Source organism: Lithobates pipiens, unplaced genomic scaffold (assembly GCF_037356315.1).
Source record: "Lithobates pipiens isolate NorthernLeopardFrog02 unplaced genomic scaffold, aLitPip1_a1.2 Scaffold_8, whole genome shotgun sequence".
NCBI classification, from domain to species: Eukaryota; Metazoa; Chordata; class Amphibia; order Anura; family Ranidae; genus Lithobates; species Lithobates pipiens.
The window spans coordinates 67,011,069-67,025,745 of record NW_027507903.1 but is presented as its reverse complement, the minus strand read 5'-3'; the positions used below and the strand labels follow the sequence as shown (position 1 = coordinate 67,025,745).

At 44.3% G+C, this 14,677-nt stretch overlaps 1 protein-coding gene across 1 annotated transcript in view; it reads left to right on the top strand.

The window, feature by feature from the left end:
- The first annotated feature begins 6,490 nt into the window (after window positions 1-6,490).
- The window catches only part of SLC24A5 (solute carrier family 24 member 5), a 93,473-nt gene continuing 85,286 nt past the window's right edge, over window positions 6,491-14,677 (top strand). The window contains exon 1 of the mRNA XM_077473478.1: window positions 6,491-6,758. Within this exon, the coding sequence (XP_077329604.1) occupies window positions 6,590-6,758 (169 nt within the window). The 5' untranslated portion in view covers window positions 6,491-6,589. The remainder of the gene's footprint in view (window positions 6,759-14,677) is intronic.

Genomic DNA, 14,677 nt, shown 5'->3' with positions numbered 1-14,677 from the left:
ATTCTTGAATGCCCTTTGCTTCACAACCCTCTCCAGGCTGCGGTTATCCCTGTTTCTTGTGCACCTTTTCCTACCACACTTTTTTCCTTCCACTCAACTGTCCGTTAATATGCTTGGATACAGCACTCTGTGAACAGCCAGCTTCTTTAGCAATGACCTTTTGTAACTTACCCTCTTTGTAGAGGGTGTCAATGACTGTCTTCTGGACAACTGTCAAGTCACCAGTCTTCCCCATGATTGTGTAACCTACTGAACTAGGCTCCAGAGTCCATTTAAAGGCTCAGGGAAGCTTTACAGGTGTTTTACGTTAATTAGCTGGTTAGAGTGTGACACCACAGGGATTATTTACTAAAGGAAAATTCACTTTGCACTGCAAGTGCACTTGAAAGTAAAATTGCTGTAGATCTGAGGGGGACATGCAAGGAAAATAAAAAATAGCATTTTAGCTTGCACACGATTGGATGATAAAATCAGCAGAGCTTCCACTCATTTCCGATCTACCCCTTAGATTTAGAGCGACTGCACTTCCAAGTGCACTTGCAGTGCAAAGTGGATTTGCCTTTCATAAATAACCCCCCCATGAGTCTACAATATTGAACTTTTTCACTATATTCTAATTATCTGAGATATTGACTTTTAGGTTTTCACTAGCTGTAAGCCATAATCATCAAAATTAAGAGAAATAACTGCTTGAAAATTATCACTCTGTGTGTAATGAATCTGTATAATATAGGAGTTTCAATTTTTTAATTGAATTACTGATATAAATTAACCTTTGGTGATATTCTAATTTTTTTAGATGCATCTGTAGTTGCTGTAGACTTTTACCATTCATAATAGTTAAAACAATTTCTTATGGGCCAGTTTACACCATAGAAATGCAGTCTGGATGCATTCCACATGCTTTTCTGCATGTGCGTTTTTGGTGCATTTTAGTGCGATTTTATATGCGTTCCAGTGCATTTTTTAAACTTTTTTTTCTTATCCTGAGAGCTAGTGCACTCCATAGAAGTGCAGTGCATTTTTTTGATGCATTCCAGTGCATTTTTGGTGCGTTTTGTTGCAATTCGGCACTGCGTCTCTTTAACTGATAATTGCGCCGTCATGCGACGCTGCACGCAAACAAAATTGACGTCATTTTTTTACCACAAATAGAGCTTTCTTTTGGTGGTATTTGATCGCCTCTGCAGTTTTTATTTTGTGCGCAACAAAAAAAGGAGTGACAATTTTGGAAAAAAAATAACACAATATTTTGTACTTTTTGCTATAATACATATCCCCATTTTTTTTTTTTAAGAAAAGCGAATTTTTTCTCAGTTTAGGCCGATATGTATTCTTCTAAATATTTTTGGTAAAAAAATAAAAAAAGAATCGCAAAAAGCGAACATTTATTGATTGGTTTGCGCAAAAGTTATAGCGTTTACAAAATAGAGATACATTTTTTGTATTTTTATTATTATTATTTTTTACTATTAAAGGCAGCGATCTGAGATTTTTATCATGACTGCAACATTATGGACAACACATTGGACAATTATGACACATTTTTGGGACCATTGGCATTTATACAGTGATCAGTGCTATAAAAATGCATTGATTACTGTATAAATGTCACTGGCAGTAAAGGGGTTAATGCTAGGGGGCGATCTAGGGTCTAAATGTGTTCCCTGGGAGGTGATTCTAACTGGAGGGGGAGGGGACTGACTAGAGGAAGTGACGGATTGTGGTTCCTAGCTAATAGGAACACACGATCTGTCACTCCTGTCAGAACAGAAAAGGAACTAATATGGCTGTTCTCCGCCACAGCAACCAACTTCCAATATTGCATTTATCGGCTGCTAGACTTCGGTCAAGTGGCTTAGAATGGGCAGAAATGGGATTTGTTATGTGCCAGCCCAACACTATAAAAAGGCAGGGTTCTAAGACCATACTGAAAACTTCGCTGTGATAGGAAAAGCATAGGGAGTGCTGCTAATAAAGTACAAAAGGGACAGATTAGTCACTGATATTCCAGGGCTAGTTCACACCAACCCACATAGCAAAACAAGTTGTTTATTTCGAGGGCTGGCTGGTATAGTGTTGCCACCTGTCTAGGATTCACCCAGACAGTTTGGGTTTTGAATCACGTGTCCAGGTTTCAGTCCACCCAAAACCCGGACACATTATTCAGACTAGGCTGTGGCTCCCCAAGTAACCGAGATAGTCATACACAAATCTGTTGCCATCCGGGAGCTGCGGGTAGCTGTTTGGGAGCAGGTTTGACTGAAGGGTGGGGTGATAATGTCAGCAAGAGCAATTTGGTCATGCCCACGGTTTGTCAAGGCACACACTACATTACATTACACGCTACATTACTACTCTCCTTGGGGTATCTAAATGTATGCCAGATCTTTTATAATCCTATAGTAGATACAGCAAAAAAAAATAAAAAATGCCATGTGCTGCAAAAGTGTTCGGGTTTGGCATGAAGAAAAGGTGGCAACCCTAGGCTGGTGTCCATTCTATGTGGGCAGTGGAGGTGGTGGGGTCGTGTATTTTCACAATGCAAGTCATGGTTTACCTCTTTTTTACTTTTTTTTTTTAAAACTGTATTAAATTGTCACAAAGTGGCCTATCATTTACTTCTAGGCACCACTGCACATACAGGGGTCTATGTACAAAAACATTTGTGAGAATATGTCAGTGACTTGTATGGGCTCTGTGAATCTTCAGCATAGTTTTCCTTGTATGTTTTTCTCCAAGGATTGTCACCGCCATCTAGTGGTAATCTAGTATCTAGTGGTATCTAGTGGTAATAATGTGGATTTTTTTTCCTGATATACCTCTATTTAAAAATATATATATATTATACTATTGCCACTAGATGGCACTGATGTTCCTGGGAGAAAAAAAGAACAAAACATATTAATAAAATTACAGTGAGGAATTGTGAAACTTTTGCAAATGATTGATATATGTACCCAGATAATTTTTTACCCATTGACCCCCACAAAGTCTCTTCTGATGTAAAAGTCTATCTGTCAGCAATGTTTTTTTTTTTTTTTACTTTAGTTCCACAAAAAAATGCATCATGTCTGATTCATATTGGATGAGCTTCCTTAACCGCTTGCCCATCGTCAAATGATGGAGGGGTGGTGCGGCTCTCGTTCTGGGAAGACATCAAATGATGTCGTCCTAGAATGGCCACTCTAGCGTGCAGCGTGGCGATTGCAGCCACACCATGTTGCTAGGATAGGCAGCACTGGTGAGGAGGCACTGATTGGTGGCATTGATAGGTGGCACTGGGAGCACTGATAGGTGGCACTGTGGGAACTGGTAGGTGCCGCTGGTGGGCACTGGTAGGCGGCACTGTTGTGTACTGGCAGGTGGCACAGATGATCCCGCGATCGGGACCGATGTCCCTCTGACAGCTGCTGGTGATCGGCTTATTTTCTCCTCACGCTAGCGTAGGAAAAAAATTGCAGATTACCGTCTCTGTTTACATCACATGATCAGTTGTCATTGGCTGACAGTTGATCACATGGTAAGGGGTTGGGATCAACCCTTTACTCTGATCAGCCGAGTCTCATAGACTCGCTGATCACAGGGCCATCGCATCGCAGGCCATCAAGCAGGGGAGGACATCATATGAAGGTGTCCCGGCAAAGTAGGTCCGCACTGTAGCCGTCATTCGGCTATAGTGTGGACGGGAATCGGTTAAATTATTCACCACCACATGCATGGAAAAAGGTTGCGGGCAGTGGCAGCACAACCCTATTCACTTGAATTGGTGGCATTCAGAGGGAGGTATTACCCCCCAAATGCGACAAGGTTTTTAATTCCTACTGCAGCATATGCACACTCCAGACCGTTACCTTTGCTGCGAGGGTAAACGTTTGGCTCAACTGCATGGTTTTACCACCCCCAGGCACAAGTAAATACAAGCCCTAAGAATAATCCTTGCAGTTTTAGTAATTCATCCTCATAGAATAACATGGTTTAAGGTCCAGTGGGTGCAGATAGTTGGCGCTATACCTGCAGGAATCTCTGGTGAATGTTGGCTATCTCTCACCCTGCACAGCCAGGCACATGAATTTCTCAATTACTTCTGAGACAAGAAGCAGCCCTTGCAGCTTTGTTTTTTTTTGTTTTTTGATTTAGCGGAATTTAACTTGGATGGGGAAGGGTTATTATGGGATGCCCACTGGATCAGTAGAAACTCTTCAGGGACTCAACTATATACATTTAGTATATACACATGCCTTTCTTCCACCACCAGCACAGACTTGCTAGTAGAACAACTTCCAGGACCAGCTAGCACTGATTTTATGATCTGACACTAACTGAGTCAGATCCAAAACAAATGCCCTTTGCAGGCAGGGACCGTGGGCCCCTTTTGGTGTAGCAAAAATAGAGGTCTTGGTTCTAGCTGTCCTAATCCTGTAACTACTGCTCCCAGTACCACCTCTTCAAGCACTGCCAGCCCGCCTGGCTGCAACTGCCCCTTTCACTAACCGCCCTCGCTACCTCTCCACAGTCCTCCCAGACTGACTCTGCATCCATCCCAGACTGCTTGCACCCAGTCCCTTCAGGCAGGCCTCTCAGTCCTCTGACTGCAACACTCACCAGCACACGTGGCTGTCTGTCTTTCTCCCTGGAGATTTGCCCAGTAGTGTCCTCCTGCTGTCTTCTCCTTGCTCCCATGCCTCTGTGTGTCATGAGAAGGGGTCCCTTCCGCACAAAGCCCAGTCCTGAGTTCACCCTCCTAGACTGGAGAGTTACTCTGAAAGGCCCTGACAGCCTAACAATCCATCTCCATCCTCCACCCAAATTCCACACTCCCCTACTGGGCTGACTCTAAGTATTTAGGGGGCCTGCCCCCTGCCAACCCTTCTGTTAGGGATTGGCGAGGGCCCTCGGAGTACTCCAGCTAGTTCCTCCTCGACTCCTCCAAGTTTCCAGCAAGCACTGAGTAGTTACCAGGGAAACTGCTGCTGAGTCATCCAGCCTCCCTAAGTCACTCACCCAACCCAGAAAAATACACAGGCTTGGCTGCCAGCTAAGCTTGAAAATTGATCTATACTAACACAAACAAAAAACCTATCACTAGCACTATAGTCACGCTAGGGGGTGCTACACTCACATTGCAATCCTGGACCATATGGAGCTGAGTTAGCCCAGTCCTCCAGAATCAAGTTAAATCTTGTATCTATCTGACAGGACAGATTCAACCACCTTTCTCACAATCATCTCATTAGCATCCCATTGACGTCAGTGTGCTGCATATCAGCTGACTGCCAACAAGCTAGCATCAAAGGGACACTCAGCCGTGAGAGCAAACGTTTTTGCCATCATGTAATAGCAAAATTTTGATCAATAAATTGTTTAATGAACATAAATGAATCAGTTTTTCGTTTTTGTCACATATGCCTACTGCAATCAGTTCGGGTGAGAAACCTTTCCATTTATTGTTTGTTCGGCAGAATTTTCCAACCTGTTCCTTTGATTTATTTCAGCTCTATAAAGTTGAAACCGATTTTCTATGTGTGCCCATTAATTGGGAAAAAACAAACGAACTGTCCAAATTACAGATTTTCAACCAATTTTTTGGCTAACGTATGGCCAACATAAATTTTTTTTTTGCCTTTAGTGACACTTTAATCTTAGAGCTCATTCACATTGGTGGCTGTAGGGTGGTAAAAGCAGGTGGATGAGCCTCAGTTTTACGATTTACCACCTCCCGACCACCCACCTAAACACAGAAATGCAGCTGCCCCCATGTCACTCCCACAACGCCAAAGTTGATGGCATGTTGCATTTGGCAGGTGGTACCACCACCAAACTAAGGTTGCCATCTCATCCCTTTAAACCCGAACACATATGAATTACACAGGTTCTGAGGCTAATAAATGCAGATAAGGCACCAAGTGAGATTAATTACCACCTTAATCAGCCCCAGAACCTGTGTGATTAATATGTGTTTGGGTTTAAAGGGATGAGGTGGCAACACTACACTAAACCCAAACAAGCAATTGCATGAAAGGCCCAGGTTGTGGTGGGTTGGCATTTTGAGAATTAAAGCAAGTGGCGAGGAGACTTTTTGCCTCCCCACCCCCTGTCAAATGCCTTCTGAAAACGGATCCACCACAGACCGTGGCGCAGTACAGCCTCACCTATGAATAAGCCCCTACAATACATTCAAAATTGGGATTTTAAAAATGTTTTTTCTCATAGCCTTGCAATCTTTCTATGTCATTTATATAAAAGTTCTCATGCAAGTTTTATAATAATCATCATCACTCCTACCTCGGCATTATAAATGGGGCTTGTCTCTGTTTTTTTTCAAGCCTCCGGTGAAATATTTCTGTGAATTCCAAGTTTCACACAGCTCGTGATTGAGCATCATCTGAGTTTAACTATTGAGCACTTTGTATTCAATGTCTCCCCTCAGGGACGCATTCATGACCCTCTTGTAATGAGGTTTGATGGAGCCCCCTGAGGAGGTTAATTGGTGCATGTGGACAGGACACCCTGCCTCACATGATGAGGATTAACTTGGCCTCTCTCTTAGTACATGGCAGAGACAGCCAGGAGCTGCTGAGAGCAAACCATGAAGGTAGCTGTAATGGATGGAGGACAGGAGGGCAGATGGAGAAGACCACGAAGGGTTCTACTAGGAATATGCACCTTCATCCTGCTGCTGTGGGCTTCTGTGCACCTGCTGTACCAGGCCTTGTCCCATGGGGGGTCTGCAAAGCATCGGCTCCGGAGAGAAATAGGTCAGTGTCTGTTCTGTCTGTGTGGTGTGTAGATGGTTAAAGGGGTTTTCGAGGTTCAACAGAAATTGGCCCTTGTTCATATGGGTGTACTATAGCACAGTGTTTATTAACCCTGTCCTCTGGGCCCACTAACAGGCCAGGTTTGCAAGATACCTGAAGTACATCACAGGTGATATCATTTGCTGCTCAGTGATTGCAGTATTCTATTCTGCATCTCCCCAAGGTAATACATAAAAGCTGGCCTGTTAGTGGGCCCTGAGGACAGGGTTGATGACCACTGCTATAGCGTATGTGAGGGCCGTATTTGCCTGCACAGGTGTTCCATGGCAGGCAGTCCCATTTATGTCAATTGGGATGCAGTTGCTGCATGCATGCTGCCACTGTTTACAATTTGACAGCCATGCAGGTGCATGACGCCGAATGCACGCTATCTGCATTTGGAGCTCATATTGATACGAATTGGACTGCCTACATGGGGATGCATGGAACTCCTGTGCGGGCAAACGCAGCCAAGGCATACGTATTTCATCCATGTGAACGAAATGTCATGTCGTCCTATGAAACCCCGCCAATGTCTGAGTAGCTCCATTCTATAGCTAATGGTGGGCATGCATGTAAGAATCTGATCGAATGATTTCGTCACTGAATCTATGAATTATCGCAGGATGCATTTTGTGCTATTGAACAGTTTTGAGCAAAAAAAAAAATAATAATAATTTAAACGATTCTGATAGTGATGGACAATGAGGCCCGAGTCTTGTCACCTCTGCTTAGGAAGGTATGTGTTTCGAGGCAGAAGAGGGTATATACTTATTGGTACCATATGTGAAGGTGAAATTTCACAGGGGGGGGGGGGACTTCACGATATCAAAATGTAATTAAGATGTTGTGATGTAATATCTACCCTGGATGGCAAACTCCAAAAGTATGTTGTAACTATCATGTGTGATATGTCTGTACCCACTTTGTTTTATTATTTCGAATAAACTTTGTGCTATTTAAAAAAAAAAAAAAAAAAAAAAAAAAATATTCTGATTCCCTCTGGATGGAAAATCCATTCCTAGGAAAGTAGAGAGATTTACATGGCTGTTAAAATGTTTGCCACAGCGATTGACCTGATGATCTTCTGCATTTATTTTTCTCCAGGACAGTAAACTGATTGACACCATGACCATACATAAACTTTTTTTTTTTTGCGTGTAGCCACAAAGCCAAACCTACACCCCCCCCCCCCCCCCCTTTTTATTTTTTTTTTATTTTTATTTTTTTTGTGTATTTTAAAGTGGGGAAAGGTTAAAACTGCTGTGATTTTTCTTGGCTGTCTATATCTCGTTAAATGCTAAGTTCCATTTTAGGCTGGGTTCACACATATGCAGTTTCTCCATATCCAATTCGCATTACAGGCAAGTAGGGATGAGCTCAGGCGTGATCAGCGCAGCGCTGCGCTGCGCTAATCACAGGCAGTGAGACATTACCCGATCTCTGCAGTCACTTCTTCTTCTTTTTTTTTTTTTTTTTTTTTTTTTTTTTTTTTTTTACTACCTCTTGGTCAGGGGTGAGCTGCCGCGTGTTCTCACACTGCACGTGCAGAGCCTGTCAGGAAGTCGGCATGGTGCTGCGCTAATCACAGGCAGTGAGATATTTTCCTGATGTGTGGCTGCAGAGATCGGGCTACATTCACACTTGTATGACTCCAAAGTTCCACCAACTTTGGGGTGAAACTTTGATGCAACTTTGCATGGGTGCGACTTGGATTCGACTTTGGTTTTGACCAGTGAGAATGGACAATTGTTTCATTGTATAACATTCAGGTACAACGTTCATGCAACTTTTGAGGGTTAACATTGAAGTCTATGGCCCTCAAGTTGCATGAAAGTCGGGCCAAAGTAGTGCAATAACTACTTTGAAGTCGCTGCCACTTTAAATCACACATATATGAATGGTTATCATTGGAAAACATGGGGAACGACTTTCATGCAACTTTGATGTCCAAAAGTTGCATGGCAAGTCGTACAATTGTGAATGGAACCTTAAGACCTATGCTGCATACACACACGACCGTTTTTTCCATCAGAATAAACGCTGACAGTTTTTCCAACGGAGTTACGACGGAGTTCCGCTGAAACGATCTTGCCTACACACGATCACACCAAAGTCCGATCGTCTAGAACGCGGTTACGTACAACACGTACGATGGGACTAGAAAAAGGAAGTTTAATAGCCAGTAGCTGCCCGTTTTTGGTCTGTTGGAACAGCATACAGACAAACGGTTTTCCCGATATATTCTATTTCTAGGTCAGTCAGAATTTTCGAAAAAAGGCAAATGAAACCCACACGCGATCGGAATATCCAATGAAATGATTCTGTCTGACTTTTTCTGCCGGAAAGCCCGACCATGTGTACACGGCATTAGGTTGTACTTGCAGGGAAGCCCGCTTAACCTGCAACGGCAGCCAGATGGGGTTGTGCACATGTCGAGGCAAAAATGATCCTCAGTTGCATTCAGTGGTCAGTGCCGCCACCAAACATGTCCCATTCAGGTGAATGGGGCTGCACCACAACCAGGAGCCGTGTGCTAGGCTTAGATTGCGGTGCAGCATTCCCAGTGAAAAAGGCAATATGACTACTAAGAAAAAACAATTGGCATTCGGTTATTACATTTGTAAAAGCTGCACGTTTTTTTTTTTTTTTTTTCCTGAGACCCCTAGACTGCGTGGGCTATTTTCTTTAAAACTTCCATTTACTTCCTGTTTTGTAGATTCCTTAGGAAGTGAAAAGATATCTTTCCAATGTGAGTAAATTCCCCTCCTAAGCAGTTGCCACAAGAACAAGTGTCCCTATTGATGGCAAATTTTTTTGATTGACCTTCACTTTCATTCCACATGGTATTGGTATGCAGGCCATTGGAGAGCGTAAACCTGCCTAAGGGACACAGACAACAGTAAAAACCTGACAGAGGTTCTAATCCCTGGCCACTTTACCTAAAGCTAAAGTTGTTTTCTTTTAGTTATGCTTTTGGCAGCACCATGCGTTTAGAGTAGGGATGAGCTCAGGCATGTTCAAACCCACCTGAGCTATCAAAGCCAACAGCCAATCATAGACAACAGAGGCATTCCCTGGCCTGCAGCTGCATGTATGCAAAAGGTGTGTATACATTTGGCTGCAGAGTGGGGAATTCCTACACTGTCTTTGATTGGCTGTTGGCTTTGACAGCTTCCCGGAGGGTACACCCTGATGTCTGAACATACCTGAGCTCATCGCTGGTTGAGAGCTTCTGTCTCTGGCACGATGCTGCCCTTCCTAGGAAAACATTTGAGGGCAAAGCACCAGTCCGGAGCAGGGAACGGGTTTGACCTTTGTGTCTGAAAATGGAAACCTGTTTGTAAAGACACAATATTCACGTGCCGACATGTATGAGTACGGCAGCAGAGTGGCTCCCCTGTGCCAGATCATGCAACTAGTACGTAATCCGGCACTTCCGGGTAGGGGGAATGCCCTCTGTGCTGTGATTAGACACAGCACAAGCCGATCAGCGGGTACCAGCCAATGGATGACCACCGGCGCCCACTGATCGGCGAGGAGGAAGGCAAGACAGACCGCTATCAGTGTAAACAATAGAGAGCTCTGTCCTGTCTGCGGGGATGTGCTGGCTTTTGTTTTCCTGCATAGGGAATAAAAGCCAACACATCCCTTTAGTAAAAGCACCCCACAAGTAAACACACTAAGCACTGTTAGGTACACATTTAACTCTTTGATTGCCCCGGATTTTAACCCCTTCCCAGCGAGGGTCATTAGTACAGTGACATTGTATATTTTTAGCACTGATTAATGTATTAGTGTCACTAGTTCCCACAAAGTGCCAGAATGTCTGCATTACTATGACAGTCCCACTATGAGTCGCTGATCACTGCCATTACTAGTATAAAATAAAATAAAATAAAAATTCTAGTACATATACCATAGTTTGTAGACACTATACCATTCATGCAAACCAATCAATATACGCTTATTGGGATTTTTTCCCAAAAATATGTAGCAGAATACACATTGGCCTAACTTTTTATGAAGAAATTTGATTTTTTTTTTTTTTTTTAAGTTAAAAAAAAAAAAAAAAAAAAAAATATTTTTTAATGTTTTCAGTTTTTTCAGTCAGCCCAGTGGTGACCAAATACCACTAAAAGAAAGCACTATTTGAGGGGAAAAAAATTATATAAACTTCATTCATTTGTGTGCAGCGTTGCATGACCGAGCAATTGTCAGTTAAAGTAAAGCAGTGCAATAAATGGCCTGGTCATGAAGGGGGTGCACCCAGGTTCACACCAGTGCAATCAGATATCGCATGTGATTCGCACCCGTGCTGCCGATCGCATGCGAGAGATGCGAGTTCAGCCATACAGGTGTATGGCTGAACTCGCATTAGATTTGTACAGAAAAAGTGCAGGGACTTGTTTTTTCCTGCACTAGAATCGGATCGTATGGGTGTTCTCATTTATGCAATCCGATTCCTGTGTGAGTTCACAATTCGCACTGAGATCTGTGAACCGATCTGTAGGTGTCATTACCAATGCAATGACACCTGCAGAGTTTTCTCAAAAGACAGTGTGAACTACCTGCGGGAGAGGAGCGATGCGGGAACCAGCGCTGTAATCTTGCTGGTTCCCGCAACGCATCAGTGTCAAATTAGGCTAAATCTGCTGGAGGACAAGTGAAAAACAGTAGTAGTATGTCATTTCCCCCCCCCCCCATGCAACATTAAGCTGTTGTTTTCCAGATTGTAATGAAATAATTTGTTTCCTGAAAGGCTCCATGGCAGCATACGTGTGGGTAGCCCCGCCTCCACGATTACCCAATAGGACCCAACTCCCATAAATCTTTGCTCCTGGCCACTATCAGTGTTCCTTTTTTGTCCTCCCCAGTAGGACCAGATGGTTTCTTTCCTGGAAATAAAACTTCACGACGATCGATTGGCTGATTGACTGAGAAATTTTCCTCCGATAGGCCCTGACTGTTAAGCAGGGTATGGAGAGTATTTGCAGAGTAGCGCTGAAGAAAGGATTTCCTACCTGAGTGCGCACGGTCTGTGTCCCGTTGTTATGGGTGACCATTATCTGCTGGAGGTATGGCGTGTGTGTTCCAGTCCGTTCGGCCAGGTGATCGTTGGTGGAGTGGTGAGCCTTTTATCTATCCATGGCAGCATTGTATTTGTGTGTATTTCTTTTGTTTGTCTTGCGGTCTCCTCCATGCCGTTTGCGTTCGCTTCCGCGTTCCAGCAAACCTCTCTCCTACTTCCGGGTTATGCAGGCGTTCTGCGCATGTGCGAACCCGGTATGAGACCGAGGCTTGGTTCCCGCGCATGCGCGCGAGCGCCTCGCGTCTGACGTCGGCGATGACGTCACGGGCGCCAAATTTAAAAGGCTTTGGAAGCTGTCAGAACCCTGGGAATGTTTGCAGTGGTCGCAGCGACTTCCCGGGGCTGTCAGCGCGGCGGTTTAAGGTAAGAGCGTGTCCCTTAGGCTGGGGAAATGCTTTTTTTAAAAAAAAAAAAAATGTGTGTTTTATTTTTCTCTTTAGTTGCAGTGTTTCTTAAACTGTGGGTTTATTGTGAATATGGACGCCTTACTGCCTCCTAGTGGCCAGCCCGCTCATGTTAGGTAGGTCTTTAGTATTTATGCTTTTTATATATTGGAGAGAGTGTTTGGCATAGGTAGGATTGACTGTATATCCTTTTCTCTCTCTGTCTGTTTTACCCTTACAGCCCTTCTGGGTCTGATCCACAACCTAACACTTCTAGACGCAGTGGATCATCAAGATCACACCGCCATAAATCCTCCTCAAGATCTAGCCAGCATAGGTCAAGATCTGAACAGCATAATAAGAATTATTCTCACCCCCCTGCTGCTCACTCCAGCAAGCGTACGGAAAAATCATGCTGGGGGTGCAGGATGCCTGTTCCTTCGGACGTATCCTTATGCGATCATTGCTTCTCCAAAGCTGCAGATGAAAGGGATGATGCAGACCAGCGTTTGGAGTCAATAGTAAGACGGGTTGTGAAGGAGTCTCTGCAGGAGAGGGATGCTCTACAGCTGTGTGAATCCCCGTCAGAATTATTGGCTCCTCCACCTGGAGAGAACCCATTGCAGGAGACATGGGAATCCTCTCAGCCAAGCCGCCTATCTGCTCCCATCTCAGATAGTGAATCTGACTGTGAGGATCCTGGTTTAGGTTTTGACTATGGACTGGTGCCTTCATTGGTCAAAGCAGTGAGAGAGGCTCTGAAGTGGGAAGACCCTGTTACTTCCCCACCAAAGCAGAGAAAGTTCTTTAAACAGCTCAATAAGGAGCGACAATTTTTTTCCCTTCCTTTCAGAGTTGGGTGACATTATTACCGAGGAATGGAGCAAGGTGGATAAAAAGGGTTCCATGCAGTCAAAAATCCTGAAATTATATCCCTTTAAAGAAGAGGATGTGAAGCACCTGGAGTCAGCACCACTGGTGGATGCAGCGCTCATGCGTTTGGTGAGATATGTAACCCTACCCTTAGAGGATACGGTATCCTTTAAAGATCCTTTGGAAAGGCGGATCGATTCAGACCTTAAGAGGATATATCTGACTTCTGGAATGGCTTGCAAACCAGTGCTTGCAATGGCAGCGGTATCCAAGGCCATAGAATCCTGGGCTGATTCTGTAGAGGAATTCCTGAGGGGTATTTCTATTGAATCAGCAAAAGACTCCCCTATTCAAGAAATCAGGATGGCGTCTGCCTTTTTGGGGGAGGCATCTATTGATGTTATCCGCCTGATATCTCGGGATATGTTAACAGCAGTCTCAGCTCGCCGTGCGTTATGGCTCCGTCCATGGCTGGCGGATCCAGCATCCAAACAGGCCTGGTGCCGTATTCCCTTTGAGGGGTCATCTTTGTTTGGTAACAAGCTGGATACTGCCATATCCCGGGCTACAGGTGGGAAATCTGGGTTTCTTCCCCAGGACAGACGTCTTCAAAATCAAAGGCGTCCATTTCCTAGAAGACAAGGCCCTGATCGTGCCAGGGAGGCGCGGAGCTATAGACCTGGTCGAGAATTCTCAAGGTCATGGAGATCCAGGCAATCTTCTTTCAAAAATACCTCAAAAGGGGGTTCGTCCGGCAAGCAGGATTCCGCGAAATCCTTTTGAAATTGGGCCCGCTCAAACTTGTCAGGTGGGGGCTCGTCTTCTCCACTTCAGGCATGTTTGGGCGGCCTCAATTCGGGATTTTTGGACTGTAAAAACAATTTCCTCAGGTCACAAGTGGGGTTTTATCAGCACCCCAAAGCTAAGATTTATTCCCACAAATCTTCCAGAATCAAAAGAGAAGAAACAAGTCCTATTGACCTACGTGAACTCTTTACTGGATCAAGGCGCAGCCGTTCCCGTTCCAGAAGAAGAACGTGGAGAGGGCATGTATTCCCCTTTGTTTCTGGTTCAAAAGAAAAATGGCACATGGAGGCCGGTAATAGATTTGACCCATCTCAATTCCTTCATTCGCAAAGAGAAGTTCAAGATGGAATCTCTGCTTACCATCCAGCAGTCCGTGTATCTGGGGGACTGGATGATATCAGTCGATTTGAAGGATGCTTACTTCCATGTTCCCGTGGCAAAGGAGTTTCAACAATACCTCCGCTTTGCAGTAGGCATTCAACATCTTCAATTTACATGTCTTCCCTTTGGGTTAACAACGTCCCCACGGGTCTTCTCCAAAGTTCTTTTGGCAGTTGTGGCCTTTCTCAGAGTCAAAGGTGTTCGTCTCCATCACTATCTCGACGACCTTCTTCTGCTATCCCAGAACAAAGATCAGCTCTTGGAGCACAAAGACCTAGTCATCTCCACTCTACAGGAGTTCGGGTGGCTTCTGAACTTAGAAAAGAGTCACCTAGATCCAACTC